Here is a 20,577-nt window from a genome sequence, read left to right on the forward strand (position 1 = left end):
TACAGTAAAGTGTAATTTATTCCTGTGATCAAAGCTGAATTTTCAGCATCATTACTCCAGTCTTCAGTGTCACATGATCCTTCAGAAATCATTCTAATATGATGATTTGATGCTCAAGAAACATTTATGATTATTATCAATGTTGAAAACAGTTTTTTACATTTTTATTTCATGATGCTATGATGAATAGAAAGTTCAAAAGAACAGCATTTATCTGAAATCTGAAGCTTTTGTAACATTAAACACGACCGTTCAAAAGTTTGGGGTCAGTAAGAAATTTTATTTTATTTTTGGGGGAAAGAAATAAAATAAATCAATACTTTTATTCATCAAGGATGAGTTAAACTGATCAAAAGTTACAGTAAAGACATTTATAATGTTAGAAAATGTTCTTTTGAACTTTCTATTCATCAAAGAATTTTGGAAAAAAAATTGTACACAACAGTTTTCAACATTGATAATAATAATGAAAGTTTCTTGATCATCAAATCATCATATTAGAATGATTTGTGAAGGATCATGTGACACTGAAGACTGGAGTAATGATGCTGAAAATTCAGCTTTGATCACAGGAATAAATTACAGTTTAAAATATATTAAAATAGAAAACAGTCATTTTAAATTGTCATAATATTTCACAATATTACTGTTTTTTTAATTGTTTTTTATCAAATAAATGCAGCCTTGGTGAGCAGAAGATACTACTTTTAAAAACATTAAAAAATCTTACTGAAACCAAACTTTTGAACAGTAGTGTATATATATATATGTGTGTGTGTGTGTGTGTGTGTGTGTGTGTGTGTGTGAGTGTGTGTGTGTGTGTGTGTGTGTGTATCTATATATTACATTAAAAAAAAATTATGTTAGATGCGATTAATCGATTTGACAGCACTAATTTATATGCTTTTATTCATCATATTTGTATGTATGTATGTATTAGTAAATATATACACAGACAAAGCGAGATATTTCACTATATATTTCTTTATATTCTACATGGAAACATATCAGTGATATCCTACAGCTCTATTATTTACAAAACAAATCCGTTTCATCTCGACCTCTCACGGCGTTCAGAGTGTTTTCATCATGCAAATGCACAATAAATAGTGTATGTTCAGTTAAAAGTACTTTTCAGGCTCTTTATCAGAGAGTGATACGGGTTTGCTGATCTGTAGTGAAATAAGTGCATTTATCAGCAGGTGTTCTTCTCTTTTAGTAGCAATACTAAAAGTGTAAGTTACACTTAAAAACATAAATACATTCAGTAATCTAGCCCTCACACATAAATACTTCATCCTTGACTTGGTTATTTGTGTAATTGAGATTACAGTGGTTTGTGTTGTTCTGTGTCTCTAATAAACCCAGTATGGACAGACGAGTAAAGCGTGTTATCGTTGCTATCTGGCTTTCGGCAGTCTTCTGTTTGCATCTGCTTTCTGATTGGTCAGGTTATTCAGCACACAACTGGAGCTGAGCATTGCCAGCCTGGAGTCCCGAACGACATTCCTCTTCCTCCAGGAGGACTGATCTTTCTCTTCCTCTTCTTCATTCTCTTCTGGTTCGCTTTCCACATCGCTGCGTTCATCCTTGTCCAGCTGTTGAAGAGGTCAAAGTCAGATCGGTTAGAGGACGCTTGATTTCTTCTCTGATGTCGTTTGAATTCACTCATATATTGACAGTATATGACTATTTATAACTATGTGCAATGCTTTTGAAATCTGTTAATGAAATGATCAAGTTAAATAGAAATGTAAAAAAAAATTTTTTTGACAAAAGCACAAAATAAAATTACTAGAACTTAAACTAAAATTAAAATGTAAATTGAAAATAAAAGTTTATTCATAAGGTTATTCATGATATTAATAATAATTCATAATAATAAATAACATAAATAATACTAGAATAGCACTGATGTATATATATATATATATATATATATATAAAAGAGTTATATATATATTGTTTCCTATGTATCGTTATAAAAACTTTTAACTTACATTTTTTATTATGAATATTAAGAAATGTTGTACTAATTGAACTGAATAAGTTGAAGTTGAAGTACTAAAAGGACTGAAAACAAAAACTGAAATAAAAATAAATTATAGTTAAATAGAAATGTAAAAAAATAATAGAAAAAATGACAAAAGCACAAAATAAAATTACTAAAACTTATTTATATAACTATATTGTTATATATATTGTTACCTATGTTTTGTAATAAACTTAAACATTTCCAGAAACTACATTAGTTAACAATGAAAAATATTCCTGAAGCATTTCTTAATGTTAATTTGACCATTTTCTATTATTGAAATCAAAAGTTGTAACTGTTAATATTATTTGATGGACCTGATCTAACATGACAAACAATGAACAGTCCTTTTATTAAATAAAGTTAACAAAGATTAATAAAAACTGTATAAAATATATCCCTCATTGTTAAATAATGTAAGTTAATGCATTAAGGACCTTATTGTAAAGTGTTATGCAGTTCAATTCAGACATTTTTAAGTGTGACTATTAAATAGTTTTCATGGGATGTAGATATGATGGATGGACGGACTTACTTTCCCTAAGAAGAGGAACTTGTAGATCATTCTCAGGATGAGATAAGCCCAGTAAACGTGCAGCGCCTGCAGCACCAGCAGAAGCGCATTGAAGAAATAATATCCCATAAACGGCTCAAACACCTCCATAGACAATAGAAGAGTGGTGTAGATGATCCTACAGGAGACACACACACACACACACACACACACACACACACACACACACACTACTTAAACGCTGAGAAAAACAACATAATGCCTCACATGTGAAGTTAATAGTGAAGTGTTTAAAATGGAAAAATTAAGACGATGTTATCTTATTCTTCATGCTTTAAAGGGGTGGTTGAATATGATTAGACTTTTCTAATTGTAGTTAGTGTGTAATGTTGCTGTTTGAGCATAAACAACATCTGCAAAGTTACAACGCTCAAAGTTCAAAGCAAAGGGAGAGATTTACTTTTAAAGAAAACGCTTTTTAAGGACTACAACAAACGGCTGGTAGAGACTACACCACATTCCTCCCGGGTTAGTGACATCACCAACCCTAGAATTTACATAAACCCCGCCCCCTGAACACGATTTATAGATTATCAAGACATAATATGCTAATCAATGACTAGAAGATAACTACACATAAACTACATAAATTCATCAACTAACCATTCAGAAATGTTGTCTACATGTTGTCACTTCTTCTCGAGTCTCTCCATCTTTCTGACTCCGGTTTGAACATAAAAGGCTAAAAGTTTTTGAAATGTTCAGTGCGTGTCTGTGTGAGGTAAAAGGACACGAGCTCTTGAAGCTCCGCCCCCTGTGCCGGGAGCAGCAGCTCATTTGCATTTAAAGGGACACACACAAAAACGGTGCGTTTTTGCTCACCCTCAAAATTATACAACTTTAACATGCTATATAACAATATCTGTGGGGTATTTTGAGCTAAAACTTCACACACACACTCTGGGGACATCAGAGACTTATTTAACATCTTGTGAAAGGGGCATTATACCACCCCTTTAAAAAGTCAGATGCCAAGGTTCTTACTTGCTGGGAAACACGATCAGGCGTGTAATCAAGAATACAGCAGCAAAAATTACAAACAATGAATCGCACGTTTTCTTCCAACCGGCATAGTTGAACATCTTGGCAGACTGTGGATAAAGCAGAGAGATTTAAGATAAGCGACACTAAATTACTCAAAATGTTAGTCTCATACTGTTCAAGAAGAGAGTGTTTTATTAATGTGATATTCAAGCTATTATTACAAAATAAAGGTTTTCCAGTAACATCAATGGAAAGTTTGTTCAAAGTTCTCTTGTATTAAAGGTATAGCATGTGCGATTTCAGAACGAGTGCAATGATTGGACGAATATTTTTTGGTCCTGAGTCTTCCTTGAAGATATATGTAATTTTTTCATATATAGACCACATCTATTAATGATTGATTGATGTTTTTGATTCAGAATGTGAAGAGAGTTTCAACCAGTATAACAAACAGTGTTTATGAAAAACATCGCCTACCTAGTTCTCAAATCATTATCACATAAACATTAGTTATGGAATAATTTTTTTCTGAAACATTTTAGTTGGACATTTTGTAAATGTTACTACTACTTGTTTCAGAATGTTCGGGAAGTAACATTCCATTAATGGTTAAAGAATGATAAAATAGAATGTTCATAAAACCAAGAATGTTTTTAAACATTTTTTAAAACGTTTAAAAAAAAACATATAGAGAACATTCAGAAAATATGTTTTAATGGAAAACATTAGCAAAACGTTCTTGGAACATATTTTCGTTAGCTGGAAAGCGCCTGACATACTAGTTAAGCTACTGAAAAAACGTTCACTTTACTATTATTTACTATGATTTTACATAGTCTCCATAATGGAAGATTAAACCCATGTTGAGAATAATAGAATTTAGGATGTTTGCAGAACAAAATAGAATTAATAAAGTAATTTTACTATTAAATATTACGTAACATTAATAAACATTCAGTATATTAAAGGAACCGTATGTAAGAAATGTATTTCAATTAATCATAAAATGGCCCTGATATGTCACTAGACATAAGTATTTGAAATTAACATGATTTCTTAATATCACTGACAACAGTAGTCCGGCCAGGATATTGTCATTTAAAAGTGAAGTTGCAGCCCTCAACTGATGTTGATGATGTCATGTTGTGTTTTGGCCTGAAGCTCCACCCTCCACCTATCTACCAATCACGAAGTCAGTAGTGTTTCGGCATCCGGGTTGCCAGCTCTGCTCTAGTTACCACAGCTGCAGCTACAAACGTGTCGGATAAAAAATGTCTAACGTTACGAAACCTAAAAGACCTCGTTATGAATCCGAAATACGTCGTGACAAAGTCCGAAATAAAACGTACTGTGTAGGACTCGTCACTTGCCATTGGAAGCTCCTCGTATCAGCCTACGTTCCTGCTGGATCCTGCAGCCTATCTGGCAACCTCGAGTCAGGGGGGAGGGGGAGGGGATACACCGCTCTACAGTAATTTGAAAGTGATTGCAGTACCAGTTTTGGCCACAATCTTACATACGGCTCCTTTAACTAGAATTGACATTTCAACTAAAGTGATATTTGTTTCTTAATTTACTTGCTTTCTTTACTTACAGCTGACATTTTTCACTTTAAGTTTGCTTTGCCAAAAATAATGCAAATTTCCAATTTTTTTTGAGTAAAGTGAACTTGAATTTACAGTGTACTGAAGCCACATAAACTCTAAATTACCATAACATTTCATAAAACCAAAACAAAGCATAAAGGTCATTGCAAATGGTGTGACCATCTGATGCTGTTCAATTTTACGTTATTTTATTATTTTATTTTGACTTGATCTGAATGGTATGAAACTTGGTAAAGGTTTCGGCACTTGCTGTGTGAAAACAAAACAAAATTATGGATGTGATTCAAAAAGGTTAAATGGTCCTGAGAAACATAGTCACACTTGTATTGTTCGCGGTCTAAAATGAGCGGAACGGAAATGAATGGGAGATGAATTTCCTCTAGTGGAAGCGTTTGGTACTGCGGCCAAACTAAATATTACTGAAAACGATTTTTTTTAGATATCAGGCTCAAATTTGGAACACAACTTTTTTAGATTTATGGCTTTGATTTTCTCACAGAGTAAAACATGTTTTGGAAAATAATAAATATTTCATATAAAAATTTAAATGGTATTTTTGTTGATTTTTTTCATAACATTATTTTTTTTTACATTTATGCATTTGGCAGACGCTTTTATCCAAAGCGACTTGCATTGCATTTCAAGGTTCACATTTACATTCTTATCAGCTCTTGCTTTCCCTGTGAATCGAACCCATGACCTTGGTGTTGCAAGCGTCAACGCTCTACTGTTTGAGCTACAGCTATAACAATAAATATAACATTTTATAAAAAAAAATCTATTTCACTTTTTAACATTTTTCAACTTCAGCAATAATCTTCCATGCGTCGTCTTTAAAAAGAGACCAAACTTCAGGTCTGTGATCCAAAACTTTCAAGATTTATGACATTTTCAGGTCTATGCTCAAAAAGTGAATAAATAGATTATAACTACAGCATAAATATAATTTAGTACCGTAAAATCCCCTCAAAATACAAAATATTAAATAAAAAAAATCATCAAACTAAAATATAGTACAATCATTTAATTGAAAGAATAATAATTTAAAAAATGGTTCATTTTTGACCGACACACAAACAGTACCAAAGGGTTTAACATGAAGTAAAAGTGAAATCATCGGACAGCAGTGTGTTTGGGGGATTTTGCTGCAGTGTTAGACTCATTGTTTCTGCATAAACATATTCTCCATAAACACGTGACTCTGCAGTTGAGCTCGTACCTCCAGGAGGAAATCTGAGGAGTCGTGGACGAGCATCACCAGCGTGCCGACCCGGATGTAGTTGGAGCAATATGAGAAACCCAGCAAGAATATAGTGGCAAAGTGGTGGATGATCTGTTCCTTGAAATCCTAAAACAGAACACGATCCAGATTAACACAAAAAGACAAAAGAATGATTGATATCACGGTGATATCTGACAAGAAATGTAACCTGAAACAACCAAAAGGACAAATCCATCTGGACAATAGATTGCATGTTAGTGTTAGTGTGAGTGTGTGAAATACCTGACACACACATCACACTTAGAAACTCTATGATTTCTCCAACTTTACAGTGTCCTTGTTACACATGTTACATGTACCATAGTAATAACAGTAAATTATGCATAATTACATGCAATTAACCCTCAACCAAATCCTAACCCTACTCTAACCCTATGTACATGTAGTTGCTTAATATTACTCAGTACTTAAATATATAATTACACTGTAACAATGACACCTTAAAATAAAGTGTAACCGAAGGTTTTTAAAATCAAGTGTCGAAACTTTTGCCTGCTATTGTGGTCGAAACCAGCATCTAAATTTAAAGGCTCTCATTTTCCTTGATATTAAGATTTGCTCGAGATTTGCAATCAACAGTCAGAGGTCTCAATTTGAACTCAAATATTTCTCATCAAATGATCTCCACATTAATTTTATCGCTCTACTTGCTCTATGACTCATTTATTTCTCTTAAGGAATTTTAGGAGAAACATCTGAGACAAAGTTGATATTTAAATGAACTCAAAACTCTCTTTTGAGCAATAATATGTTATACTTATTTCTTCTCAGCATTTCTCCTCTTCTCTACTTTGCTTCCTGATCCAGTTGTCTAATAAACCTGGCATTGCATATTACGAAAACTGGTCACACTTTATATTATGTCTTCTTAACTACTATGTACTGACATCAAAAACTAAGAACAATGCACTTATTGTGTTCATGTTCTATTGCAAAACACTTGTGCTGCTATTGAGGTAAGGTTAGGAACAGGTTTAGTGGTACGGGGACGGGTAAACATGTAACTATAGATTGAATTACAGAAATTACAGGTATTTTTTAAACAAGATAAGTGTAAATGTAAAAGCATGCATGTGCACAATAACTGCATTTTATCAAATTATGTAAATGTTAAAAAGAAGTTAAAGACCCCCTTGTGGTGTAAATCCAGCTTTTAATGTTGTTTATGTGTCTATGTGGTGTTTTTAATACGCTTTAAGACAATCCATGTGTAAGTTCATAAGTCGAGTATTTCCTCCTTAAAACTGCAGTGAACCAAAGACAGTCTCAAAAACACGCTTTGAAATCGCTGATGTTTCTGACGTCACAAACTACCTTGTAACCAATCAGATCAACGTGTGATCGTCAACCAGTGGATCTCTGAGCTGAGTGAGTGAGCGGAGGCGGGGCTCATTTGCATATTCATAGAACCGCGCATACTAAATGAGGAAAGGGTGTCGAGTTACATTCAAGATATTTTAAGGCATGAAGACATTTTTTTCAATGAAAAAACGTAAATATGTAATTTTGGTGATCAAAGATGAGTTTTAAGGGATAAAAGTATTGACTACAGGGGGACTTGTAGTCAATACCAGTCCAGGGGGATAAAGTGGGACCCAAATATTGTAGGCTCTTTCTGTTTTCTTTTGCAAGTCACTCTGGATAAAAGTGTATTAAAGTCAACGTTCCTCTGGACGTTCAGGTTGATATTGATATGAACTGCAATAGCCATAAGTAACATCATAGAAATTAAAAATTATGATATAATGTTGCCTAAAATATTAAACTGATTGATTATTATTGTTAATACAGCGTATATTTAACTTTATATTGATAACTGACAGGTGAGAAGCTAGCAAAGTAAATAATTGAGCATCTTTAAAAAGGACATTGGCTTCAAAAAGAGAAAGTCTGACCTTGTAACATCCAATCCTCATAAAACATTCAGAAAGCAAACCTGTGGGACACTGTTGTGTGAGAGCTTACTTTTCTTTTGACGTCCACAGACACACAGAGCAGCAGAGACCAGTAGAAGCCCAGTTCAAGCATGTAATACCAGTAGTGAACGTCCTGAACCGGCTAGAGAAACACAAACACACACAGAACAATGACATTACATCACCTCTAAACAGTATAGAAGGTTAGGAGAACCTCACTTCTCAAAAATATTAAAGCAATTTAAAATAGCTGAATGTGAATTTATGTTCAAATGTAATTTATTCCTGTGATCAAAGCTGAATTTTCAGTATCATTACTCCAGTCTTCAATGTCACATGATCCTTCAGAAATCTTTCTAATATTCTAATAAAATTAAGTTGTGTTGCTTCATATTTTTGTGGAAACCGTGATGCATTTTAATTTTCAGGATTCCTTTATGAATAGAAAGTTCAAAAGAACAGCATTTATTTGAAATAGAATCTTTTGTAACATTATAAATGGCTTTACTGTCACTTAAAACAATTGAATGCATCCTTACTGAATATTAATTCCTTTCAAAAAAAACATTGAAAGGTAGTGTTTGGTGTTTTAATTTATTTTTGGAGTATAAATTACCATAGTTTATCTTTTATTAGTCTTTTGTAACATTATAAATGTCTTTACTGTCACTTTTGATCAATTGAATGCATCCTTAATGCATGAATAAAATTATTCATTTCTTTTTTTTTATTATAAAAAAATCTTGCTTTTGAATGGAACTAGAACATACATAATTAGTTCACGGCCACTAAAAAAGTATGTTCTATATAGTATGAATGTGTGTAGTATGAGTGTAATACAGACGCACTACATTCTCCATGTTGTCATGATCATGTGATCTACCAGCGTCAGTTGCGTCACTTCACTGTCATTCACAAATCCTCTCCTGTGGCCTCATGGGATAGTAAAGTGTCCATCATATGCACACTTCAGGATCTCACTGAAAGTTGTAGGGACTTTTCCCCTACTCTTTTATGAGTACTGTGACATACTTCCTTTTTCACATACTGTTTTTCGCCTACTATATAGTAGGGAAGTATGAGATTTCGGATGCAGGCGTAGTCTCTAAACATCTTGAATGCTTTGCTGTTACATATGTGTCATAAGTCGCACGGGTATATTTGTGGCAATAGCCAACAATACGTTGCATGGGTCAAAATTATAGATTTTTCTTTTATGCCAAAAATCATTAGGATATTAAGTAAAGATCATGTTCCATGAAGATATTTTGTAAATTTCCTACCGTAAATATATCAGATTTATTTTTGTGAGTGAATGCAGCACAATCGAGGACTTCATTTGGACAACTTTAAAGGGGTGGATTAATGCGGTTTTCACAAGATGTAAAATAAGTCTCTGATGTCCCCAGAGTGTGTGTGTGAAGTTTTAGCTCAAAATACCCCACAGATATTTTATATAGCATGTTTAAAATTGTCACTTTTTGAGGGTGAGCAAAAACGCACTGTTTTTGTGTCTGTCCCTTTAAATGCAAATGAGCTGCTGCTCACGGCACAGGGGGCGGAGCTTCAAGAGCTCGTGTTCTTTTACATTTACATTTACATTTAGTCATTTAGCAGACGCCTTTATCCAAAGCGACTTACAAATTAGGACAAAAATTCAGCGAGTCATCATAAAGAGGCAAAAGCAACAACAACGCAAGAAGTGCTCAAAATACGAAGTTCAGGTATTATTCAGAGTAGCATAAGCCTGATAAGTGATGTTTCAAAGGGAAAGTTTTTTATTTTATTTTTTATTTTATTTTTTTATAAGGTTAAGTGCTCACGGAAGAGATTGGTCTTCAGCTGTCTTTTGAATGTTGTCAGGGATTCTGCATTCTGGATGAGGGTGGGGAGAGCGTTCCACCAGCATGGAACTGTGAATGAGAATGTTCTGGAAAGTGATTTTGTGGCTTTCTGTGATGGAACCACGAGACGTCGCTCATTGACCGATCGTAGGTGTCTGGTAGGGATGTAGACTCGTAGGAGTGAGTGAAAGTAGGAGGGAGCTGAGCCTGTGATAGATCTATAAGCAAGCGTCAGTGCCTCGAACTTGATGCGAGCAGCGAGAGGTAGCCAGTGCAGAGAGATGAACAGAGGAGTGACGTGGGCCCTCTTGGGCTCGTTGAAGACAAGACGAGCTGCAGCATTCTGGATCATCAGTAGGGGTTTGGTTGCACATGCTGGAAGTCCAGCCAGAAGAGCATTGCAGTAGTCAAGCCTAGAGATGACCAGGGCCTTTTACCTCACACACACATGCACTGGAAATTTCAAAAACTTTTAGCCTTTTATGTTCAAACCGGAGTCAGAAAGATGGAGAGACTCGAGAAGAAGTGACAACATGTAGACAACATTTCTGAATGGTTAGTTCACGAGTTCACACTTACAAATAAGTCGGATAGATTAAATTGGTAAACACATTTGGCGTGCTGTCCGGGGAGAGGGCTCTGATCTTGGTAATTGGCCCGAACGCAGAGTATTCCCCTTTGCTTTGAACTTTGAGCGTTGTAACTTTGCAGATGTTGTTTATGCTCAAACAGCAACAATACACACTAACTAAAGCTAGAAAAGTGACATCATAATCAACCACCCCTTTAAAGGTGATTTTCTCAATGTTCAGATTTTTTTTTACACCCACAGATTCCAGATTTTAAAATAGTTGTATCTCGGCCAAATATTGTCCTATCCTAACGGATGTCCTATCCATACATCAATGGAAAGCTTATGTATTCAGCTTTCAGATGATATATAAATCTCAATTTCACCAAATTGACCCGTATGACTGGTTTTGTGGTCCAGGGTCACACATATAGGCATGTACATCTGCACTGGCGTGTTTGTTGTGACGTGTATTTCAGACAGGTGAGCTCACCTGTTGAGGATATCCTCTCCAGCACTCCTTCTGCTCCCAGAACCAGGGCGTCTATGAGGAAGAGGAACACTTTCAGACAACAGAACTAATTCCTTTAACCGGCTGACAATAAAAGAGCCAGTCATACAGTGAAAACCATACTGAGTCCCGAGAGCCAGTGTTGTGTTTCAGAAAAACATTAGAACCGTGTGTGTTCAAAAATAACAAAGCTGAAGCTTGCTCTTGTTGATTTAATGCAGGTCGATCTGAAGCAGCGTTAAAATCTATTTGTTAGGACTCTAACTAGGGGATCATAATTAGGCAGTGACTCAAAAGACACCAACCCCAAGACACACTTGGGTTCACGTGGGAATGAAGCTTCAAATGACGACTCACGTTAATTAAAGATGCAAATCCCGCGGCGAAAGCAATCAGGTAGAACACAAATCTCCAGCTGGGGAAACAAAAGATTTGAAGTTACTATGGCACATAAAACGGCATTAAGATATTCTGGATAATTAGCTATTGAGATTGTAGTTCTTTTGATGTTTACTTTTAGAATCTTCAAGCTACTAAAGTCTGCAATCAAAAGCTACAGATCTAAGCATATGAACTCAAACATTTCTCATCTTCTCTAGCTTTTTAGATTGTTATTATTTAGTTAAAAAAGTTCTGGATATGTTTCATTTTGAAATCCTCAAATCAGAGTTTAGGTCGTTGGATTTTTAAAAGCTGCAGTACGTGGTTTTCTAAAGCCAAAATAAAAAGTGAAACTATGATTTTGATAATTATTAAAAGTACATACCTGAAGAAAACTTACCTGGCCTCACAAAACTTCTTAGTGTTGCTGGGTCGGTCCTGGTTTCTGCGGTTCCTGAACCAGGTCTCGACTTGTCTACGAGTCAGGTTGCACTGGTTAACCAGACTGGTGATTTCATTCTAGACGGATTAATGCAATAACATGAGGAATTATGAGCCAAAATAGTGCAAGTTAACTCAATAAGCTCAAAAATTGTAAAAAAAATTAAATAATCCTATACATACACTACTCAAACTTGCATCTTTCCAGCTACATTTCAGTCAATCGCCGTTCCTCATGCTTACAACACACGCAAAGGTATCAGCCAATTTAAAAACAATACATTAATAATAGTTATTATAGCTGTTATAATAACAAAGGCCACGCCTCCAATTATGCAGACAATATAGAATTCTACAGGACAAATATATATGGTATTATACTACTTGTTTTTAAGGAAACACATGGCTAAAGTAGTTCCAGGCAGGTTTTGACCGCATTACAGTTCCATATCACTACGCCAAATGATTTCAGTTATTTCAGAGGTTTTACAGCCGACAACAACAGCAAAAGAAGCAAAACCCACGACACTGACCAAGCAGATAAATATAGTAAACATTAGGATAAAAACGACAAATTATTTTCATGTTTTTCACCACAAAATTACGTTTTATTATGTACGGACAGCACATACTCTCTCTCTCTTCCACTCAAACACACACACACACACACACACACATACACTCGCACAGAAACGAGTTGTCAGCACCGTCTGATGAGTTTATCAGTAAACTAGTTTAGGAACTTAAAGCTACATGACATTTCTCACTAGTGAGGGAATAACGGCGCTGTTCTTGAAGCAGATAAACTTACAGTTTCACTATAAAGGTCCTTTCATACTGGACGCGATTTTGACGCACGAATAATTTGCGTGATGGTTTTATTTTTTGATCAGCTGTTTGTGTAATGAGTGCTTCCACACCGAACGCAAATTTTTTCTCTTCGATGTCGATTTTTTTTTACTTTTGCGGTGACAGAAAAGGCTTCAGCCAATCACATACTACAAGGACAACGATTTGAAAGACAATGTGTGGCGTAGCATTGCAAACCAACTCGGTTATCTCGACTGTGAGTGTGTGTTGTGTGATAGTTTTAGTTGTTGTATAGTCCTGTGCTGTGTAGGGTAGCAGGCTAAACTACATTTGGGATAGAAAGCTAACACTATTATCGTCAAAGATAGAGATAGAGACCGTGTTTACTTTGAACATGTAACCAAATGTAGTGAGACTATTTAGGGCTGCTTTTAGTATTACTATGCATTCTTTGTGTGATATCTACAGTTTCTAGTCGAATGATTTTAACTTGTTACTTCGTGTGTTACATGTAATGTGTATTGACATTACAAAACGCACTGTGTTTAGTTGAAAACGCAAAAAAACTGTGGAAAAACCTCAGGGACACCTGTGTGGGAAAAAGGAGAGAGGAAAAGGAAACTAAGAGTGGACATTAGCATACTCCCCTTCAGACTCTCTGTTCTTTAAGATTGGCTGCACCCAAAACCTTCTTTTCTGTCTTTTAAAGAAAATGAAAAGCTTGTCTTCACTGGATGATGATGATGAAGTGTCCATGTCTTCTCAGCTGTCGGCGTGAAAATTTGGAATGTTGAAGCTCTGAACGTCACAGACGTCGCAAATTCGCGTCGCGGCTGATGTGAATGGTTTTGACGCGAACTATTCGCACGCGAACTATTCGCTTTTTCGTTTTGCTTTTTCGTTATGCGTCCGGTGTGAAAGGGCCTTTAGAGACGCTGCTGATGAACACTGTTGAGAGACACACACACTCAGTGTAGCAAACGCCAGTAGCAAAGTAGCAAACGCCAAACGCGAGTAACTTTGTGGGCGGATCTCGGCGCTGTTGCTATTATACCGGCGGGATAAATGACTCTTGCGCCCGATGCAAACCTAAAATGTGTTGGTCTGAAGTAGCTTCATTACTCATAGGTGTGGTTTGGGCGTAACGTGAAATAAACCAATCAGAGCGTCATCTCACATTCCCTTTAAGAGCAGGCGCGCTTGTTCCATGGCGGATTGCTATTATAACGGCGGATTTGCCAGACGCCATCTCACATTCCCTTTAAGCGGTTCACAGCGGTTCACTGAGCAGTTCACAGCCGAGGAGACCGACGTTCTCGTCAGGGCCGTAAAACACAGAAAAGTGACATTGGGGATGGAGAAACACACCCAAATTAGCTTCGGTTAAACAGGCGTATGATAATTTGGGTAAATGTGTAAGCTAGATTTATGCCTATTTTTTCACATCTTCATGGACACAACAATGATTTGCCTCGTGTGGTAATATTTTTCCTTGTAATAATGTATGATTTGCAAAAATGAAAACTGCTGCGTCTGTGTAGATGAGAGAATCAAAGTGTATGTGTGTTGTGCACACGCTACATTATGGCCAAGCATGCGCCCTTAAAATAGCATCTGAATAACGCGCCACTGACTTTAGACTAGGTTTCTCCTGGTCAGTGGCGGAATTGTTTTCTGAAACTGCAAAATAGCACCAGGGAACGTTTGCGCCGGAACACGCCTCCTCTTTTCGCTGAACCGCCCCCGGAGCGCAAGTTCATTCCCTAATTTACCGACGTGCGTCTGTGGAGGGAAAAGTCCGCTGTGCGTCGGGTGCAAAATAGGAATGATACATGCGTCGGTGTACAAAGTCAATTGCGCTGGGTGCAAGATAGGGCCCTTAATCTTAATCTCTCTCTCTCTCTCTCTCTCTCTAATAACTTCATTGGTCTGCTATCAGTGGATCAAGTCTCCATTACAAGCTCTAAAACAACGTTAACAACGGAAGCGTGGGATGAGATGTGTAAGAAATTAGTCCTGCATTTTAAATAAAAAAAACCTGAAAAATTTCTTTAAATGCATCGTCTGAACATCGTCTTCTGAGGTGTGGTGACCGTAGTAATTAGCGGAATAACTGACTCCATTCCTGATGAAATATAAGAGAATAATGCTTTGCGTCGTGACTTCATTATGACCTTGGGTCAATTATTCCTTACTTTACAAAAACATTCTGCATATTTATCCAAACATACATTTGTAAAATTCCAAAGCACATTATAGTCATCCATATGCAAAAATACCCACGATAGACAGTCGGTAAACCCGTAACTATCCATAAAGCCTGTTTACACAGAGCAAACTCACACGTATAAATGATGTAAATTAGAACCAGAAATTCATCCACCCAGAAAAGTAGTTCTATCTCAGCTAGATCTGAAAATATGGAAACGAACTCCAAAGAGAAACGCCCAGAGTCCCTTTTGTGGGTCCATAATAATAAGTCCACGTACAAAATAAATATCAGGTTCATTATAACACACGGTTTGGACGGCTTCCTCTTACAGGGTGAAATAAACGTGTGTATTTATTTTCCTTTGTGCCTCTATAGCACTGACAGAGAGATGAATATGAGTTGGATTTAATTCAGATGAAGCAGATTTTAGTCCTCGCTTTGAAAAACTGACCTTTTGTTGGTGTAACAAACAGTTAATGCAGTTGTTAAATCATATTTTTGACTGGAATAACCAGTTTAATTAGACAACATGACATCATGAAGCACTGTTTTTACGCAGCCTGTATTTTTACCGTCTCATTATTTGAATCATGTTTGATTAATCAGGGGATGATTAAGATGAGCAACAGACCGGTTCTGGATTATTTGTGTGTCTGTGAAAAACACCTTCCACTCTTTCCGCATGTGGTTTCACGTCTACACCATAGAGGTCTACACACTCATTTGCAAGGTATTTTCCAGGAAAGTGAGATGCAAAACAACGACTGTTGGAGGATGATCTCTGATGTGTGTGCAGATTCATTCGTGTGTGTGTGTGTGTGTGTGTGTGTGTGTGTGTGTGTGTGTGTGTGTGTGTGTGTGAGATCGAGTGTGTGTGTGTGTGTGTGTGAGTGTGTGTGTGTGTGTGTGTGTGTGTGTGTGTGTGTGTGTGTGTGTGTGTGTGTGTGTGTGTGTGTGTGTGTGTGTGTGTGTGTGTGTGTGTGTGTGTGTGCGTGCGTATGTCTGTGTGTGCGTGTGTGTGTGTGTGTGTGTGTGTGTGTGTGTGTGTGTGTGTGTGTGTGTGAGTGTGTGTGCGTGTGTGTGTGCGTGTGTGTGTGTGTGTGTGTGTGTGTGTGTGTGTGTGCGTATGTCTGAGTGTGTGTGTGTGTGTGTGTGTGTGTGTGTGTGTGTGTGTGTGTGTGTGTGTGTGTGTGTGTGTGTGTGTGTGTGTGTGTGTGTCTGAGTGTGTGTGTGTGTGTGTGTGTGTGTGTGTGTGTGTGTGTGTGTGTGTGTGTGTGTGTGTGTGTGTGTGTGTGTGTGTGTGTGTGTGTGTGTGTGTGTGTCTGAGTGTGTGTGTGTGTGTGTGTGTGTGAGTGTGTGTGTGTGAGAGCGTGTGTGTCTGAGTGTGAGTGTGTCTGTGTGTGTGTGTGTGTGTGTGCACTCACCTGCGTAGGCTGTCTGCTGTTTCTAGTGTAAAAAGCTTCTAAATGTGGGGCCGGAGTGACTTTCAAACGAACTTGATCTCTCACTCCTAAAACTCTGCTGAGAGGAAACGCCACACGTCTGAGGAAGTAAAGGACACAGGTCATGTTTCATCAGTGCCGTTCTTTACCAAAAGAGGCCTTTATTTGAACTCAACAGCCTCACAGAAAATAAAAGAATATTTATTGCTCACGGGTTGCTCTTTCATTGTCCAGGAGTTCAGGAGGAGCTTGTAACGATTGTTGTTTCATGTGTAATATTATCTGTACAAATACTCTTTGTCTATATGGAAGTGTTTGCATTGGTTGGACTTTAATTAGACGGTGGAAAGATGATCCGAGATCAAACGAGGGTCAGAAGGGTCACGGCATCAGACTCTTTGTGTTGCTATAGCGATCAGCTGCTGCAGCAACCGAGACACACACACACACACACACACACACACACACGCTCTGCGTCTGCCTGCTGCTGTTTGTTGATTCAGCGTCCCCCTTCCCTCCTATAACACACTACCTGTCAGCTACTCCCTCCGGCACACACACACACACACACACACACACACCTGTTCCAGGCAGACAGAGTGTAAAGTTACACCACAAACTCGCTAAACTAAACAAAAAGACTGATTGCATGCGGAGATACAGCAGGAGAACAGATTCAAGCGTGCACACTAAATATTCAAGCACACGTGTGTGTGTGTGTGTGTGTGTGTGTGTGTGTGTGTGTGTGAGAGGCTGGTGGAACTAATAAACCAGTTCATTCTCAGTACAGAAAGACGAGTCACCATTTACACTAGTCTCTGCCAGAATATCAGTTCATAGTTATTGTGTTTACTCTGGTTTACTCGTGTAAAATTCTCCAGCGTGATGTTAGGGTGTTATGGGTGGTTGCCAGGGTGCTGCTATGTGGTTGCTAAGGCTTGTTCCTGACTCTACAACAATAATAATAATAGTTCTAATAATTAGAATAAATAATTGTATTATTATTAAAAATATTTTATTATTATTTAAATTATAACAATAAAATCAATAACGAAATATATTACTACTGCAATAGTAATATTATACTGTAAAATACAAAATTTGTATTTCGTAATTATAATAGTAATTTTATTATTCAAAATAATATTTGTATTTTATTAATATTTAATTAAAAAAATAAACTAATCAATAAAAATGTATTACTATTGCAGTACTATAAAATATAGAACGAGTATTTCATAATAATATTATCATATTTGTATATAATATTATTATTATTCAAACTAATATTTTTATTTTATTAATATTAAAAAAATTAAATAAAACCAATCAATAAAAATATATTACTATTGCAGTACTGTAAAATATAAAATGAGTATTTCATAATAATATTATCATTTTATTATATAATTTTTATTTAAATTATAAAAATCAAACAAATCAATACAGAAATTAAAGAATGTTATATTGTACTGTAAAATACTAACTAGTATTTCATAATAATAAAAGTAATTTTATAATTATGATTATTCAAAATAATATTTGTATTTTATTATGATTTTTTTTTTAATCACTAAAATCTATATTACTATTGCAATAGTAATATTGTACTATAAAATAACATAAAATAAAATTATTTCATCCTTCAAGTCGGGAATGTATAAAAATACGTCAAAATCACATCCCTGCTCAAAGAACATCCAAAAAACACAGTGATTCCAACGTACTTTTCATATTCTAAATTATATTCTGAAATGAATTCGGGAGGTCAGACCTTGTTGAATGTCATCATCACCTCTCAAAAGCGTAACGCAGCATGATGAATCCCACAGCTAGAGGCAGAGCCAGGAGCAGATCCCGGGGAAGAGGACGCCGAGATCCCTCAATCTCATCCAGATCATCCCAGACGATTCCCGGAGGAAGCCAGTACTCCTGCTTCCAGAGCCACTGACTGATCTGATCCATCCTTCAGGAGGGAGGACAACACACACACACACACACACACACACACACACACACACACACATGAGGAGGCAGAAAGAAATATGATAGATTAGCTTATCAACTAATGGGAAAAAGTACTGTGCTGATTCCATGGTGTGAGGCATTCAGAGGATTACCATATTCATGTAACACTTCAGTTCTGACCAATGAATTTCCATGAGCTTTGAAATCATTCCTGATTTCTGGATAAGCATTGATTTTTCAAAAATCATTCCACAGAGATTGGGGTGGATTACCAGGTTCTAGTCTTTTGAACTATAATATGCTTAAATGATTATACTTATTATTGTATATATGTTTACAATCAGACAATCAACACACATCTTTAATATTTTTAATTCATTTTTTTTTTTTTTTGCATGGGTTTTCAGGACCCAAATGCGATACATTTGTGATAAATGTATATTTTGTAATGTGTTAAAATGCATTTATACTAAATGTTTCAAGAATTAAATAACTGGCTTTTACATTGTTGTTACATAAAATAAAAAAATTGAATTGAAAAGTACTTACTTTTAATTAAGTTGACAGCGTGCATGAGATTAACACTTAAATCTTTTTCTTTTTTTTTCACAAAGATTTTATTTGAGAAAAAAGGTGAGAAATCATGAGAAATTTTAAATACAAAATAATTGCAAATAATGGCTTAATGTCTGTAGAAAGCAGAATTCATTATTCAATGTAGTGATTAGAATGTTACATGTTACATTTATTTAATTAACATCTTAAATTCACACTGACAGCCTTAAAAATACATTTTGTAAACAATTTTTGTTGTTGTTGTTGAAAACCTGCATTAGACAATTATCTGATGTGAAAAATCCTCATGTCCATCAGATAAAGCCTGTCACACGCAATGTCAGTCATCTTCCTCGTGTGTAGTCAGTGTTTCTCACTGCACACCTGCCTGACACATCACCTGACCGACAGATGACTGCTGATATCTGTTTAAAACGCATGCTTTAAATAATGAGAGCTTCTTGTTTTACGAGACATAAACAGTCCCCACAGCAAAGCATGCTTTGATTCAACAACATCAGGCATTGCAAAAGCAACAAATCCCGAAGGAAAATGTTGAATACCTGCTTATGTCCTCTATAGGTCTCCGCCGGGTTCCTGCTGAGTGATGGCTGTGATGATGTATTAGGGTGTGTGTGATGATGTGTGTGATGATGTGCGCAGTTCAGATCAGCGGATTTTACGCAAATTAATTCCCATGGAGATTTGCATCCAGAATCTAGCTCATAATACAATCGACGTCCATTCGCAAAAAAAAAACCACGACACTAAAAAATATCAAACCACATTCTCCTTAACCTGCCCTTGATAGCGTTGAGCTAAATTATTTATAAATAAATATCCAATAAAAATCGAATCGAATTTTTTTGTTTGTTTCGGAATTCTATATCTTCAGATAAATGTGCAGAATAAACGCGGAGGTTTGTGATGTGTGATAAAAGTGAGACTGTCTGCTCTTTACGAGAGACTGGAGTCTGTGTGGGTGTGTCGAGTCGCCTATTGGTCCAGAAGATAATGCGACTCGTTTAGGCGACTCGGTTCCTTTGAACTGCTCGCTTGACTGCTGATTCAATTATTCGTTTATGTCATATTATGATACACACGTGCAGGGGAGTAAGAACGCAAATAAATGTTGTTTAGCGCCCGATTGTGATTATAATTTTGTCCTAATGTCGTAAAAACATTGATTCGTTTTCATTGTGGTTGATAAAATACGATTGTGACTGTATGTTTTTACATCAACCACAAATATGACCTGTGTGTCTAACAGCTTGTCCATATTTTAACACAATAGCATCAATTAAGCTCATTAACAGTTAAAAGTATTTTATAACAGGAATAAATCAAATTCTTTTTCGAGCTCTGACAGATGAGATTCACTTCAACCGACTCATTAAGCAGAACCGATTCAAACCAAAGCGTACCATCAACTGTATCAGTATTA

At 36.1% G+C, this 20,577-nt stretch overlaps 1 protein-coding gene across 1 annotated transcript; it reads right to left on the reverse strand.

Moving 5' to 3' along the window:
* Positions 1–968: 968 nt before the first annotated feature.
* cers4b (ceramide synthase 4b) lies at positions 969–20,095 on the reverse strand. The gene is made up of 11 exons (XM_082173130.1): positions 19,697–20,095; positions 18,406–18,576; positions 16,593–16,710; positions 12,106–12,224; positions 11,682–11,739; positions 11,307–11,357; positions 8,448–8,540; positions 6,420–6,548; positions 3,594–3,700; positions 2,571–2,727; positions 969–1,598 (listed from the first exon to the last, which is right to left on the reverse strand). Exons 2-11 carry the CDS (start codon positions 18,573–18,575, stop codon positions 1,401–1,403), a joined length of 1,200 nt encoding a protein of 399 aa, XP_082029256.1. The 5' UTR covers position 18,576; positions 19,697–20,095; the 3' UTR covers positions 969–1,400.
* Between the last annotated feature and the right edge of the window lie 482 nt (positions 20,096–20,577).

This window comes from Leuciscus leuciscus (assembly GCF_965113295.1).
Source record: "Leuciscus leuciscus genome assembly, chromosome: 6".
Classification (NCBI taxonomy): Eukaryota; Metazoa; Chordata; class Actinopteri; order Cypriniformes; family Leuciscidae; genus Leuciscus; species Leuciscus leuciscus.

Coding starts and splice junctions, on each gene's coding strand:
- cers4b (XM_082173130.1), bottom strand. CDS start 18,575: ATGGATCAGATCAGTCAGTGGCTCTGGAAGCAGGAGTACTGGCTTCCT. Junction 11,358..11,681: donor GATTTGCATCTTTAATTAAC/GTGAGTCGTCAT, acceptor TCTTCCTCATAG/ACGCCCTGGTTCTGGGAGCA. Junction 3,701..6,419: donor CCTCAGATTTCCTCCTGGAG/GTACGAGCTCAA, acceptor CTTTATCCACAG/TCTGCCAAGATGTTCAACTA.